Source organism: Oxyura jamaicensis, chromosome 1 (assembly GCF_011077185.1).
Source record: "Oxyura jamaicensis isolate SHBP4307 breed ruddy duck chromosome 1, BPBGC_Ojam_1.0, whole genome shotgun sequence".
Taxonomy (NCBI): Eukaryota; Metazoa; Chordata; class Aves; order Anseriformes; family Anatidae; genus Oxyura; species Oxyura jamaicensis.
This window is the reverse complement of record NC_048893.1, coordinates 174,710,652-174,725,457: the sequence shown is the minus strand read 5'-3', so window position 1 is coordinate 174,725,457 and position 14,806 is coordinate 174,710,652. Positions and strand designations below refer to the sequence as shown.

Below are 14,806 nucleotides of genomic sequence, written 5' to 3'. Positions count from 1 at the left end.
CAAAAGATTTATAGGAAATACAATTGTTTACATACTCACCTCTTTTATATTCTTAGGCCATTCTAGCTAGAACTCTATCACGGTGTACGTCATGGTCCTCCCTCCTTCCCCTCCACACACCCCGATAAATTGTTTTCAAAGCGGTGCCTTCAAAAATTCTCATTAACCACTCATCTTGTACCTAAAACAATTTCTAAGACTTCTGCAGAAAGTAAATGTGAAAGCTCACCTGAAAGAAACTCATATTCCTGCTGATCTCCTAGGACAAGAACTAGAAATATCATCACACAGAACAATGACATGAAAAGCCCTTTGTGGACTCATTTCTCTACATGAGCAAAAAAAAAAGTGACAAGACAATCTTAACAAGCTTCTTAACTAATCTCCAAGTTTTAAAGAAGCATGCTCTCAGTGCTGTCAAATACACAGCCTGTGTAAGCACAAAGTCTGGAGGAGGCTGTTGCTCCTCAGATGTCACATCATCCATTTTCACTTAAATGCTTTTGGTTATAACCTTCAGTTATAATTAATTTTTGATTGAGATTTAAATTGCCATTACAGTTGAAAAGAAAGAAGAAAAAGAATAAAATCAATTTTGATTCCAAACAATTAATAAAAGTCTTCTGTGGTTGCTTGCCTTTCAGTTGGGCTCTTAGGAACCGTTAGCACCGTTGTATCAGAAAGCAGTACCACTTGTTCACCGTAGCATGACTTCATCCATGAAAAAGCAGCAGAGAACTTGACAGTTCTGGGAAATACTTTTGGAATATAAGCTATTCACAAACTGGTAATCACAGGTAAAATTCAAAACACCTGAAATATCTTCTAAGATTCTGTAGCTATTCTTACAAGATTTACTGGAAAGCTTTCATTTGCCAGGTGTTTGGTTCAGAGTATCTAATTCTATATTAATTTATGAAAAAAGAGCACTTGAAAACTTTTTCTTTTATTTTTGAAGTGCGAATTGTACATATCTACTCTTATGTAAAAAAGGTACTGTTTTATTTATTTAAAATTCAATGATTCGTTACATTAAATACTTTACATTGCCTTTTTTTTTATTTCTGTGTAAACAACACTGATGTCTATGGCACATACAGTCATCTGCTGTAACACCAATTTCAATCTTGACTTCTTTTCCCATTCTCATGAGCACCCATGCGTTTGTACAAGTGTCAGGATTTGGAATTTTTATGTGCTATTCTCCGATCGAAGGCACCTCACTCAGCTGTTCGAATCACACAGCAGAAACAGAAGGAAGATGGGGATGACAAAATCATTCTCTTCCCAGTTCACATTGTAGCTGATATGAGGTAATTCAATGTATTTGTGGGATTGTTCGATGAGGTGCTTTGATCTAGCTATGAACTTGAATAATTTATCAAACCGGGATGGCAGTGTCTTGCTTTTATAGGTAAACAAAATGACCACATAAAGCTTCCATAATGTTTCCTCTTCGCCCCATAAATATTTAATATAACAAATACATTTTGCGTATGTTCACTCAGGTGGGAGCTGTGTTACAACACTGTAGGGTTGCCGGAAAAGGAAGCAAGTTAAACAGTATGGTTACCTTTTCTGCCTTGCCTTTACATTTGGCAGTTGCATATTTAATACTGTTATGACAATGGTAAAGGTGCAAAATCAAGTACTTAAGTCAGAAATACTAACAGATGTTTTAACAACGTTACTTTGAATATGATATACACGCAACTACTTCTATTCCTTTCATTAAGGGCTGAATCACAATGACTTTCCAGTATAACCCTGCAACTATCATGTAGGAACTATAATTTTTATAACTTCTGTGAATTACCTTCAATTGCAGTGGGAGGAGTAAAAAGCAACTTCGCCTTCCCCAAGGAGGCACTTTAACCTGCTCTCACTCTAGGACGCCTCCACTTGCCTCCCTGCCTGTTTTCCTGGGTGAGAAAAAGGGCCATCAAGTGGACAATTCAGAAAGGACAGAGAGCTGAAGGCAGGGGTGATCAACACACACTGCAGAAAAAACTTTCTGGCCCCTGTGGATTCTCTGAATGACTGCTCATGGAAAAAAAATATATATATTGATGTCAAATCGATCAAAACACCTATTGTACTGCTTCCTCCCAAACTCATATGCCCATACTTTCCACTGGTGGAGGAGCAGGCAACAGCTGTTTGATCACACTGGCAGTACGCTATAGTAATAGTAATCGGCTATTTGGTTTATTTCTACGTGAGGACAAAACCTCAGTGTGGCTCCACTAGGTCAGGCTAAGATCTGTCTAGCCCAGTATTCCCAGTGATTGTGAACCCTGTTTCCATCCCTTCATACCTCTGGTCATGACTCCCATTTCTGATCCTCTGACCTTCCGCTCTCCTTGTTTTCTCCCGGTGTCACAACTTATTTTCATTTTTTTCTCATCTTACCCCTCCCTTTCTCCAGGAGGACTGTGGGGCTTTGTTGGGGTTGGGCATCAGCCTGGCTCTGAGAAGTAAAGACAGTGGCCAAAAGCAGATGCCTAGAAAAAAATATAGGAAGCAGAGAAACATACGCGATGCTCCCCTGAAGTATTCTGCCAGACTCCAACAGCTCAGTGCCCAGTGACTTCTAGAGCCGGTCACTTCATCACCAGCCACTTCTAGAGTGGTCTCTACATAGAGCCTTGATGCTGTGAAACACACAGGCTGTGCATCAACGTCAAGTTACAGCTCTCACCTCCCTACTGTCAGTACCTGCTTGCCCCGTGACCAGTGTTTCACAGCAACCTAATTGCCTCACTGACCTTTTCACGTACCGGTGTTGTATTTTTAACTGTATTCTTGCATTTGTACTTGTTATGACTGTGTGACAACTGGCCATCTCTTTTCTAACATAGATAATATTTATTTAGATCCTAAAAGGGAAAAAAAACACAAGCTCATTTGCAGCAATCAGTGACATTGTTATTTTCACCTTTCTTACAAGCACTGCAAGATTTCCATTCAATAAAATGGAAGGATATTAGGAAACTCAGGTTCCCTCCCCGCTAGCATACAAGCAGAATAAGGACACACAAAAATTATTACAGTTTAGTAATGAAAGTGCCTCATCCATTAACTTGTTTATTTAAGTAGAAGGGTCATGGTGCCCTTATTCTACTAATGAATGAGGAACAGGGGTGGGAGAAGCAGGTTCATCTGGGTCTATCACAAAATAAACATTATTTTCTTAGGCAAGAATTAATTCATCTTTGATGAATAACTATTACCTAACCTCAGTCTTGTCTCCTGTCCTATAACACACGGCAGGAATTAATAGATTGACAGGAAAGTGAGCGAAGGCTTGCGTAACTGGTTAGGTTGAAACAAAAGCAATTGATAAGGTACAAGGAATTTAAGAGCAGAAAATATTATGGCTTTCAACTTCCTTTGAAATGGGCATTCTGTAAGTACCTTGCACTGGTGTATCACACAGAACGCTGTCTCAAAACACTGCCTCTATAAATCACCATTCACAATAAAATGTCAGAAAATAAGAAGCACGGCAAAGACGGTAGGAGGGAGATGTATAATGGCACCTGAGGAACTTGGATGAGCAAGCATTCTCAAAAAGAAAACACGCTTGCCTTTCTTTCTGAAAGAAATTGCATAATATCCTGCAGAACTAGACAGTTGACTTCTCCTCCCAAAAATGTGTGTAGTAGGAGTACCACACACAGCTAAAAGCAACAGTCTACAAAAAAAGCTGTTTCTATCTGCACTGGTAACAGCTTAACATCATTGCCATTATCATTTAACACCACGTTTGTTCATTTTAAGCTTCAGAAAGGAGTACTGTTCTGCTGCTTCGGAAACAAAAACATTCACGGAACTGGTACAGTAATTATAGCCGTAAACAACAGCCACTCATTTAAAACGTTATTACACGGCGACATGCAAGTTAGCACGTTAAGGTTCAAAAACCAAGCAATTAGAAGATGACTGCTAGAGCTTGCAGTGCTAGGCTGCCCAAGCAGCGAGGGCTGGGAGGAGGCAGTGCAGTGAGACAGCCCACCATACCTGAGCACCAGGGCTGAGGAGGGTAGAAGGACTCTGTGAGAGTGACTCACTTTGGGGCCTCAGGTTGATGGAGAAGGCACAAAACAACAGTGAGGTCAGACAACACAAGTAACTAAGTCTAATTGTCCTGAAATTACTACTATTAATAATTCTCCTTTGGCTTTTTGTATGTCACATTTCAGAAGGGCAATTTTATTTTCTTTTTTTTCCAGCAGCAGCAGTAATAGGCATGGATACTTTTTTTTTTTTAATTTAACAGAAAAATATCAAGCTATAAAGCTACTGCTGTAGCTCCACAGAAAGCTGCTTGTTAACTCAAAGAAGGTTCTTGATTTTGTGAACAGATGAATAAAAAACCCAACAGGTCAGAGGTGGGTACAGACTCTCTCAATTAGGAAGGAAAAATTAAGCAAACAAACTAGCAATGAACAGCCTAAGCATCAAAAAACGTAAACAGAATAAGCAATTGTAACACCAAACCCAGTCGTTTATTGCCTCTTTCCTACTTAAATAAAGCCTTTGGCAAGCACTGGGGATAAAGCAGTACATTTTCTCAATCTGAACCTGGTAATCTCATAGGAAACAAATTAAAGGTCCTGCAAGCCAGGCAGATAAGAATCAGCTAAACAGAGAAAAAGGCACTCTCAGGTTACCAGCTGACTTTATCTAAGGCCGGCAGCACTGCCAGGTCTTGTGGTATTTCCTACACGTTTTCTAAAATGAATAGCAACTCGTGTTCTTTCCCTACAGTGCAGAAATCTAACGCATAAACTGCTTTATGCCTTCTCATAGGACAATAAAAATCCACCTGGATAATACTCTTCTGTGGTGCACAGATGAGGGTTTTCGGGTTTGCTCACAGATTATGGTGCAGAAATTCCCAGGACAACCTGCATGTGGAAGACAATATGCACAGCTACACACTGCTCCTGGTGGTAAGATGCTGGGGCTGGAAGAGCCTTATAGCTCTGGGAAAGCACCAAATGAGCTCTGCTAGAGTGTTCCCAGACTCAGGCACACAGAAAGCTGAGGTCCTACTGTGCTGCAGTCTCCAGTGCTCTCACATCTGCTGCTAGACAAGGCGGAGGTGAGTGACTCACATACAACCTTAAAAAGGGCTGCTCTTGGCTTTGCTTTCACTGCCTTTCCCCTCAGAAGTTACATCCATGTCGAACCTGCTCATTAATTTAAGTGGTTAAGGCTACTCAGCTATGCAGAGTTTCCTCTTCCTCACTACAAAATGACATAAGCACTTTGTGGTAGGTAGGGAGAGAAAAGGAAAGATTATTAAAGAAGCTTATCACAAGCCCATTACTTAATGCAGGCAGAGACTTGGGAGGAAAATGTGCTCATCAGACAACTAGATAAATTAGGAAAGAAAAAAAAAAGAAAAAAAAAATGAAGAAAATAAAGTAGAGCCTGGGAATAATAGTGCTGGATTAGATCAGTATCTTGATCCCAGCACTGTGGCTGAAAGCAGATACCCACCAAGAAGCCTGAGGACAGAGCAAACACATGATTCTCACCCTGGACACGCATCCAGCCACCAGGCATTTGTGGCTTGGGCTCTCTCAAACCAGATCTCTTCTCAGCCTTACTGCCCTTCAGTGGATATCTTTCATACACCTCTGTGGTCTCCTCTAAAGTCCTGTAAGCCTTTAGCATAACCTATCTTCACGTACACATCCTCTGACAAGCAATTAATAGCTTAATTACATTCTGAGTGCAGAACCACCTTTTATTTGAAACTGCCTCCTGCTAGCTTTACAGCTGCTCCACACCAGCCTTGCACTGGCCACAGCAGCAAGCACGAGATCTCCCTCTGCCCCTTTGATCCACGACCACTCAAGTTTAGGCCTGGAGCACTGCAAAGAGCTGAGGATGGAGCCCATCTGATGTGATCGTGCTGGTAGGAGGGTGAACTCCAATAAGCAGCAAAAGACAAAGAAGACAAAAACAATTTGTGGAGTCATCATTTGCAACCCCAGACATGGTTGAAATTCCTGGGATTCCACGAGAGTCACAAAGACCAAAAGCTCCAATACGAGCCAAAAGCATACTTCTTGGTGCAGTAATTCAACAAGCTGGACACTGACACAACTGAAGGACAGAACACACTTGTGGCACTGACCCCCACCGTTTTATACCAGAGTCCAGAGGAGGGCTAAAAAGATGATACACGGCCTGAGGCATCTCCCCGATGAGGAAAGGCTGAGGGACCTGGGTCTGTTCGGCCTTGAGAAGACTGAGAGGGGATCTTATTCATGTTTACAAACATGTTAAGTGTGGGAGACAGGGATTTGGCCAACCTCTTTTCGGTGGTTTGTGGGGACAGGACAAGTGGCAATGGCCACAAAATGTATCACAGGAAGTTCCGCAGCAACATGAGAAAGAACTTCTTCACAGTGAAGGTGACTGAGTACTGGAACATATCTCCTTCTCTGGAGATATTCAAGGCCCATCTGGACGCCTACCTGGGCAGCCTGCTCTAAGGAACCTGCTTTGGCAGGGGGTTGGACCTGATGATCTCTTGAGGTCCCTTCCAACCCCTTCAGTTCTGTGATTCTGTTCTCAGGATAGAGACTGCATGGCAAAATTATAGGCCTGTACTGAAAGCTGTGAAGAACTTCACAAAATACGTGACTTTTTTCTTCAGTTTCTTTTTTAAAGTGTTGACCTACATTAAACTGTAGGTCCTTCTTGCTGCTCTACCTCCTTAATTCTCCAGACTATTATAACCAGGATGACTGACTACACATACCATAACGCAGGAATGGTTGCGTCTTTATCTGTTCAAACAGCAACAAATGGAGCCTCATTACTGATTACGACTCCTGGAATACTACCAACAAGTCCGTTATTTAAGTGTTGTTGCATTTAACTGCCAACAGAAAAGTTTAATTTCCAAGACCAAAACTGTTTCTGCAGCTTGAAAGTGGCAGATTCTGTAATTATCTTCAACACTGAGATTTGTGCTAGTTTTCAAATTAGGAATTACTGCTCTACTCCTCCTGATGATCATTTTTGTCCTTAGTTAAATTTTGCTTTTGAAGTACAATTAATATAACATTAATTGCTTTGAAGTGGATGAAATCAAGTGTGCACTCTGCAGCTTCATGCAGTTGTGCTCTAACAGAAGAACTCTGTGCCTTTAACAACAACTTGCTGACTTCACTGCAATGCTGTTCAGCATTAAGCAAGGTGCCTACACTGAATGTTAAGTATACCAACATATGTATAATCAATGCCTGAAATTCTTTTTAGTTACACCAAAAAACGAAGCAAGTGTGATCTACAGACAGTTCGAGCATTACGTACTTGTGTCTGCAGCCAAACGTGTACATTCACAATGGGCAAAACGTTAACACTAGGTTCATGCTCTACTGTCTGCAGTATCTCAGATAATTTATTCCTTCTACCCAAAATCAAATAAGAAATGGTCCCAGCGGTTCCTCTCCTCTCGCTAGGAGGCTTTAGTATTACTCACCAGCAAGTATAGGGAAAGAGATGACTAACACCTTGTCCTAAAGCTCGTTAAGTACTGATGGTCGCTATTTGCTATCAACTAATGTCAAAGACTTTAAGAGAGGAAATTTATACAGAATAGGAGTGCAATTGGCTAGAAGCAGATTCAGGACACGTAACATTGGCTGATGCACACATCCTTGAAGAAAAATACGCATCTGTAGTCTGTGTACATATTTGAAACAAGCTCACACCCCTATGAAAGAAATACTATGCTTTCAAAACGATGTTCTCAAAGCTTAGGCAACATTATAATAGTAAATATATATATAATATTATAATAATAACTGCTGGTTGTGCAACTTTAATTGAACGTGCTTCCACAAGGACAGTGCATAAGCGCATCAAGAACACGCTTCTTTACCATACCATTCTTAAAAGACAACACAGACTCAGGGCAGCAGCTTCTGGGTATTTTTACTTTGGGGTGAGGGGAGGTAGGTCAGACTTTACGTGGCGTAAACACTTGGTTTTCACAGCTTCTGTCACCACTGACAGCACTTATGGGTAGGTGCAAGAGAAGCCATAAGCAAACAGGAACTATATACACACGTTTGGATTTAAATTATTTGTTCAGAAAGTGTATGATGCTGCTCGGCACCACATAGGAAAAAGCAGAGCCAATTCTCATTTCTAGTTCCTTTAGCTGACACCTTATTTGCTCCTTTCTTTTACATTCAACAAAACCCAGCCTTCGGGCGCTGGTTGTATCCCTGAGCAGCGCTACCACATGCACTAACCAAACAGGATCTCTGTACGGAAAGAGTGATCTCAAATTATCAAACTGCACACGCAGAAGGAGATCTTATTTTGTTTAGGTAAACTTGTTTCACGTTATATCTTAATTCCTGAATATTTTGACTGCAACCTTAGCATCATTCAAGGTGTTATGGATACTGATAGTTTACATGGGCTCAAAAACCAATAGGGATATTTCAAAGAAGAAAAATCCATGAAGGCCTACTAAGTAGAAGAACCATCACCCCTGGCTCTGTATCTTTCTAACCTTCAAATCATTAAAGACTGGAAGAAGTACTCTGGGGAGGCATCACTATGCTTTGTGTTGTTCTTTTACTCTTCTCAAGACTTCCCAGCCACCACTGAGGACAGGACGCTGGGTACGTGAACGCTGGTTTGAACCGGTATCACGATCTCTCCCTCCATATGGTAGGAAGCGATGTGGCAATGCTGGTCCAATGACAAATGTTATTACAAATATACATAATACTGGTGATTTATAACTTAGGAGACTGATAGCACTAATGTAAAAATTCAGGGGAACATTTTAAAGAGGTAAATAAAAGGATCTCTTCACATTGTCTCATTCACTTCCTTTATTTACTTTCTAACTACACAAACTTCATCACAGTAATACCCAAAAGCAGCCTCGTTACTCTAAAATGCTACATAAATATAGAAAAGACATATTCTTTGCCTCAAAAATGCTTATTTGTGGGCCAAGATGATCAGCAGTGAAATGGAGCACTCAGTAAGCTGAATTACTTGAAAGGTAGTTTGGGAAAGGTCATCTGACTTTCATGATGCATTTGAGGAAAAAAAGTAAAAAAATTCTAAACAAATAATTGTAACTGATGGCTAAGAGTCTTCCTTTAAATGCCACAGTGTAACCAACTACCATCATTTAGAAGCTGAGTCCCCAACCAGCTTAATTCCATCAAATGAGCTTGGTGCTTCATCTTGTCAGGGTATTTAAACAGTGCCCAGCATACAGTAGCTCATTCTTCTGACTGAAGCAAAAATACAAACAACTAAGCATGTGGTCATCTTCTACAATTTGGAGGAGACAGAAAGAGTTAAAAGCAGACAACTCAATCATTCAAAATGCAAAACCAAAGCAAAACAGAATTAAAAAAAAAACACACCAAAGCCAAGCAAAAACATGCACACATACCTACAACAAAAAAAAAGCAGAGAAATGCAATATAAATATTAAAATTCTGGCTCATTTCAGAAGTTAAACTCTTAAGATCTGCTTAAAATGTGACATCCTACATCAATTTTTCTCATTGTTCAAGTGGTAAAAAATACTAATCTCTAGAAAGTAGCCCTTCATCACCTTAAGTCACATCACTGTTACCATATAATCAGAGGGAACAGGTTTTAACAATGGGGAAAACCGCAAGCTAGAAAACATACTTTGGATTCAGTAGTTTATAGATAGAACAGTTCTAAAATTAGTCGTAAATCTTTTGACATGCTTAAGCCACTACAATAAAAAGCATCTCAACGTTAAAAAGAATTCCTTCCAAAAAAAAAAAAAAAGATGAAATACACACTTCTGGCACCAGCTGAAATGCAGTTCAAATAAAAGTCAAATAAATGAAAAATGCATGAAAAAAAAAAAAAAAAAAACAGGCATCTCTGTATTACAGTGTATGAAAAATTACATTTCAGAAGACATTTTGAAAGGCCACTAGCATTAGACCTATATATTTAGGAATTGCTTTTAGAAGGACAGGGGTGTAAGACTCTTTCTAGTCTATCTTCTGTCTCTGCCATTACTACTTACAAGTGCCAGTACTATCTAATCTGCATGCATCCTGGGTAATCCTTCTGCTAACAAGCCTGAAATTTGTCTATGTGTTTTACATTAGCTGTGTCTAGCTAGTTTCCCAGGATCGCAGGCTCTTGCTTACCCTGGCACTTATTCGTGCTAGTACATTAGTGATATTTTTGAAACATCTTTCATAAAAGCAAAAAAGGGAATTTTTATTAAATGCTAATTGACACTAAGATTCTGATACTGTCGTGTAATACCTGGCAATTTCAGTACTGTAAGCCCAAAGGATTTAGCAGAAGAGATGGGAGCAGCCTAGGATCACACAGTCCCAGGAGAGCTCTGCTTGAGTTGCTGGGGAATTGCACTTGCACCTGCCTGTCTCATTCTAAGATACCTTATGGAGCTGTCTCCTTCCTCCTTGCTGTAAAGGAAGCCTGCTCAGACTAGCTTAGACCTGAAATGAAATCTTAACATTCCTATGCCTGCCTGATATCTTATCTCATAGAAGCATGTTGACCATTTCATTAAAAAAAAATCTACTTTATTTCTTTGAACTGTGCAAAGAAACATTTTTACTAGAGCAACCACCGCTTGGGAAGCACCCTTAGAAGTATTAACTGCTTTTCAGACATTGTTAGACTGACTAACACGTGACTGGTAGGTGACACAAGTGAACTACGAATTTTTCTTTGACTCTTTCCAAAGAATTTTAAAGTTTTTTGCAAGCAGTAGAAAATTTGAATAAAGTACAATACCAGAATACTATTTTTTCTGAGTGATGAGCCTATGCAATTAAAATGAGATAAAGATTTGGAAACTGGCTACAAACTTTCCAACCAAGAGGAAAAAAAACAAGCTAATACATGAGTCAATGAACATAAAAAATAGATGAGAAACACCAAATAAAAATCTATAATGACATTCTAAAGAACATTACATTTTTAATGTTCTCCTTCATAATTCTATTTTTTCCATTAAAATAAAAAATATGAATAATTTAAGCTTCTGGTTACAGCACACAGTTTATTAAGTTGTTTGTCAATTTTATGACACTCTGCCTTAGAAATATAGCAAAAAGAACCATTTTTTTTAAGCTACCAATTTCTTGGAAAGTAAAACTGAAAAGCTGCAGTTATAAGTCATCACTTAAGTGTTTCAGAGAAAGTGTCCACACTCACCAGCACTGCTGCTTTCAGATTTGTCGTCTGATTGGCCTTCTGGAAAAAAAAAAAAAAACATAAATGAACAAAAAGAGAAACATAACATTTCTGTGTTGATTATTTGAAATTACAACTAAAAAGTGGGCTGCAAAGCAAAGAAGGATAAAAACCCCACTTACTGGGTTTGATTAATGTGTATAAATGTGCTTTTTGAAGAAAAAATTACCACACAGAGCAACAAAAAGTCTCTTTTAGCACCTAAACTCACGACTTAAATGAGATAAACTCCATTACACCTCTGATTGAGCTCTGCACAAACAAAGCTACAGTTATAGAAAATCAGTTGTAGGATTATGCTTAAGTAATAAAAAATAGTCATTTATCTTACCAGTCTCTGTAGACAAATGAATATCATTTTTGTATATTTAAAACAAAAAGTTCTGCGAAAGAATATGCTTGTCGCTAAGACAAATTTTGAACACGGACAACCTCCTCTCTAGCTTTTCTGCAACTTTCTAGATCACACAAGGATTTATTTTTTTCAGTCTTTTTATCACTGGCCCTCAGATGATACTACGGCCAGACTTGTCAGATATATATAAATATATAAAATCAGAAACACATCCTGTTTCATAGAGAATAAAAGTATGCGTGAAAGAAAAAAGACACATGTTGCAAAGTGGCTTTCCAAAAACATATCGCTCAGGTGAATGGCAGAGTGAAAATCAGGAACAGCTTTCCACATTAAATTTCAGTCCAGCCTCTCAGGAGACAGCAGCCAATGGATGTATTAGTAAACCATGTTCTAACACCTACAAAGTCCTATGAAGATAAACTCCTAAATAAATTTCTCAACCTTAAGTTCAACTGCTTCTCCTATTATTTGTTCTTTCTGCACCTCTTCTAAAGTAGAGAACAAAAAGAACATTTTTACTTATCTGCTATGCAGTTAAAAATGGTAAAATATACTTGTCTTTTGCTTCCAGCTCAGCCGTGTCACAGCTATCATTATGGACAATTTACTCACAGGCGAGGACGACTTACTGCTATAATCCAGAGAGAAATTTTCGAGTTGTTAGTTTGATCATTTCTGCCATTTACAGGCTGGGTATTAACAGAACTTGAAAACATGAAATGTTTTACAAAACCTTTCTCATGCCACGGGTTCTTGCTGGCTTTCATGGCTGATGGCCCTATTTCCTCACTGAAAAGGCTGACAGCCAGGGGACTAATGCAAATAGAAGGATCTGCGAGATGCTGCTTTTCTCTGCCTGAACAGCGGCTGTTAAGTCCTAGCAGCTGAAGGCATGTCTCTTCGCACTCAGAAAATGTGGAATGTGTTAATTTGATTCGTGTCGGTATGGAACACTGCTAGGGCCACATGATGAAATATAACCTTCTATTTAAGAAAAACAGAGTGATTAGTGTACATAGTTCTTGTATCACGCAAAGGAAGGAAGGGTCCAGCAATTTGTGTAAATAGAGGGTTTGAAGGGTGAACACTGAGACTCAAGTCTGGGAGATAAGAGAACAAGGAGGTTTTTTTATGAAACTGCAGACTTTTGCATGGGATTCTGCCCAAGCCTCTGATATCCGGCAAAGAGATCCACCAAATAAGGAGAAAGGGGGAGTTGAAGGATGACCGAAGGACAAAGCCTGGGAGGAAGACTACGAGCTTTCAGCACCAGAGACCCCCAGAGAGACCACCAGAGACTGATACGCATGTGTCCAAAGAGGGTTCGGATTCCGGGAACTAATTATAATAACCCTGCCTTTTCTAGGAATAGTGATGAATATGTATTAGTCTAGGAGCATAAAAATCAGCCACCTGATGTAACAGGTGTGCGTCTTGGTGGAGCAGAGACTCCCGGCGCAATAAACTTTAATTAGAATCCTATTTGGGACTTTGTCATTTATCACAGAAAACGTCTGTATATGTCCTCTTCCCAGCCATAAGCATTCACAAAGTGAGTTAAAAACCCTGTTGTCAGACATACATGTAGGACAGACAGAAGAAAATCATGGTTTTTTATTCACTCTCTTTTTGAGTGCATTTGGCGTATTTGTACAGCATAATGCTATCACCCAACCAATATTCTAACTCAGTTTTAACTTAAATACAGAAACATTCACAACTTACCTAACAAGCAAAAAGAACTTAACGAAGAACATGCAAGCGTACTGAGACTTGGACCCTTAACTGGGCTGAGATAGAAGCAGTAGCTGAATCTTAAAACTGCTTCTTTTTAACTTTGTTTTAATGAAAGACTTGCCACCTAACCATAACTACTGCATAAGATGACATCACAACATCACACTTAATAATTGCTAATGGCATCTCTGATTCAAACAGCAATATATGTGTATTGTGTCTACAGGAGGATTGAGCATGTCTGCCTGCATGCAGCAGAAGAATCTGTCTTTAACAGAGAGAAAAATAAATACAAATTCAGCTTTGCAAAAGAATTGCCTTTTTTTTCCTCATCATGAGACAATTTTTGTTTTTGTTATGATTGGGTCGTGTGTCTCTGCTTTAAAAATCTTCTGAGTACAAACAGCACATGGAAGGTAACGGCAGATGTACCATGTCTACTTAATACATGATTCCATATACTCTTAGCATTGGATCCTCAAAACAATTGTTTATATTTGTACGGGAATTAACAGACTATAGTTTTAGTAATAAAACTGAAAAGAAAATTAGCTTACCCCTGACAACCAGCTGAAGCCACTTTACATTAATTTGCTAATCCTCACAATGCTGGGAAGCAAATATTACCATTTTTTAGAGGTGGAGAAGAAAGATGCTCTAAGTGTCACTGCTGTTTTTTAATGCACATGTCACAATCATACCTCTGAAATCTTGACCCATCAAACTGCTGCCTGTAATGAGACTAGTTCAAGTCATATATTCTGTTTTTCTGATAATGGGTTGCATCTTCTCCGTGATCCTCACAGGTATTTTATAATTTGCATAAATGCCAGAGACCTGAAAGGCAGCAGCTGTTTGTATTTCTTTTGATCACAGGGTTGCCAAGAGGTTTTCCTCTCTCTGTTACCTGAATACTCTCCAGCCAGTCCATAAGAGTCTGAAGTACATAAAAGAACACAGAAGCATCAACCGCAAAGCACTTTGGAGACTGGAATATGTGTTAAGTGACAGCCCAAATAAATAGAGGCGATTGGAAAGTGCTGCTGAGGTACACAGGTATGTGCCAAAACGCCTGACCAGGCAGAACTAAGGCAGCAGATGAGGGCAGTTATTTCCCAAATAACAGTTTGATGAAAAATGCGAAATGTGAAATGTCAAACATGCATCTAATAAGACTGGAAGTAGTATCGCAAGACATCAAGATTCTGAGCACTATGGAAATAATTTAGTGTAATTACAGCAGTAACTGCTTTAATGAAAGAAAGAAACACCTTTCCAAGATTTTTATTAGCCATTTCTCCCCCTCACATTTCTTTAAATGGCTAGATAAATCTGCTAGTTCAAAGATTCAAGCTCTGAATAATCATTTTCACTGGAATACAATCACTCACTGTAAGCCATACAGTAGGCGTGATTCACGTACTA

General features: G+C 39.2%; 1 protein-coding gene across 1 annotated transcript in view; it reads right to left on the bottom strand.

The window, feature by feature from the left end:
* Positions 1-14,806, bottom strand: part of GTF2F2 (general transcription factor IIF subunit 2) — a 90,573-nt gene that overhangs the window by 62,648 nt on the left and 13,119 nt on the right. The window contains exon 5 of the mRNA XM_035322689.1: positions 11,248-11,286. Coding sequence (XP_035178580.1) covers positions 11,248-11,286 — 39 coding nt within the window. The remainder of the gene's footprint in view (positions 1-11,247; positions 11,287-14,806) is intronic.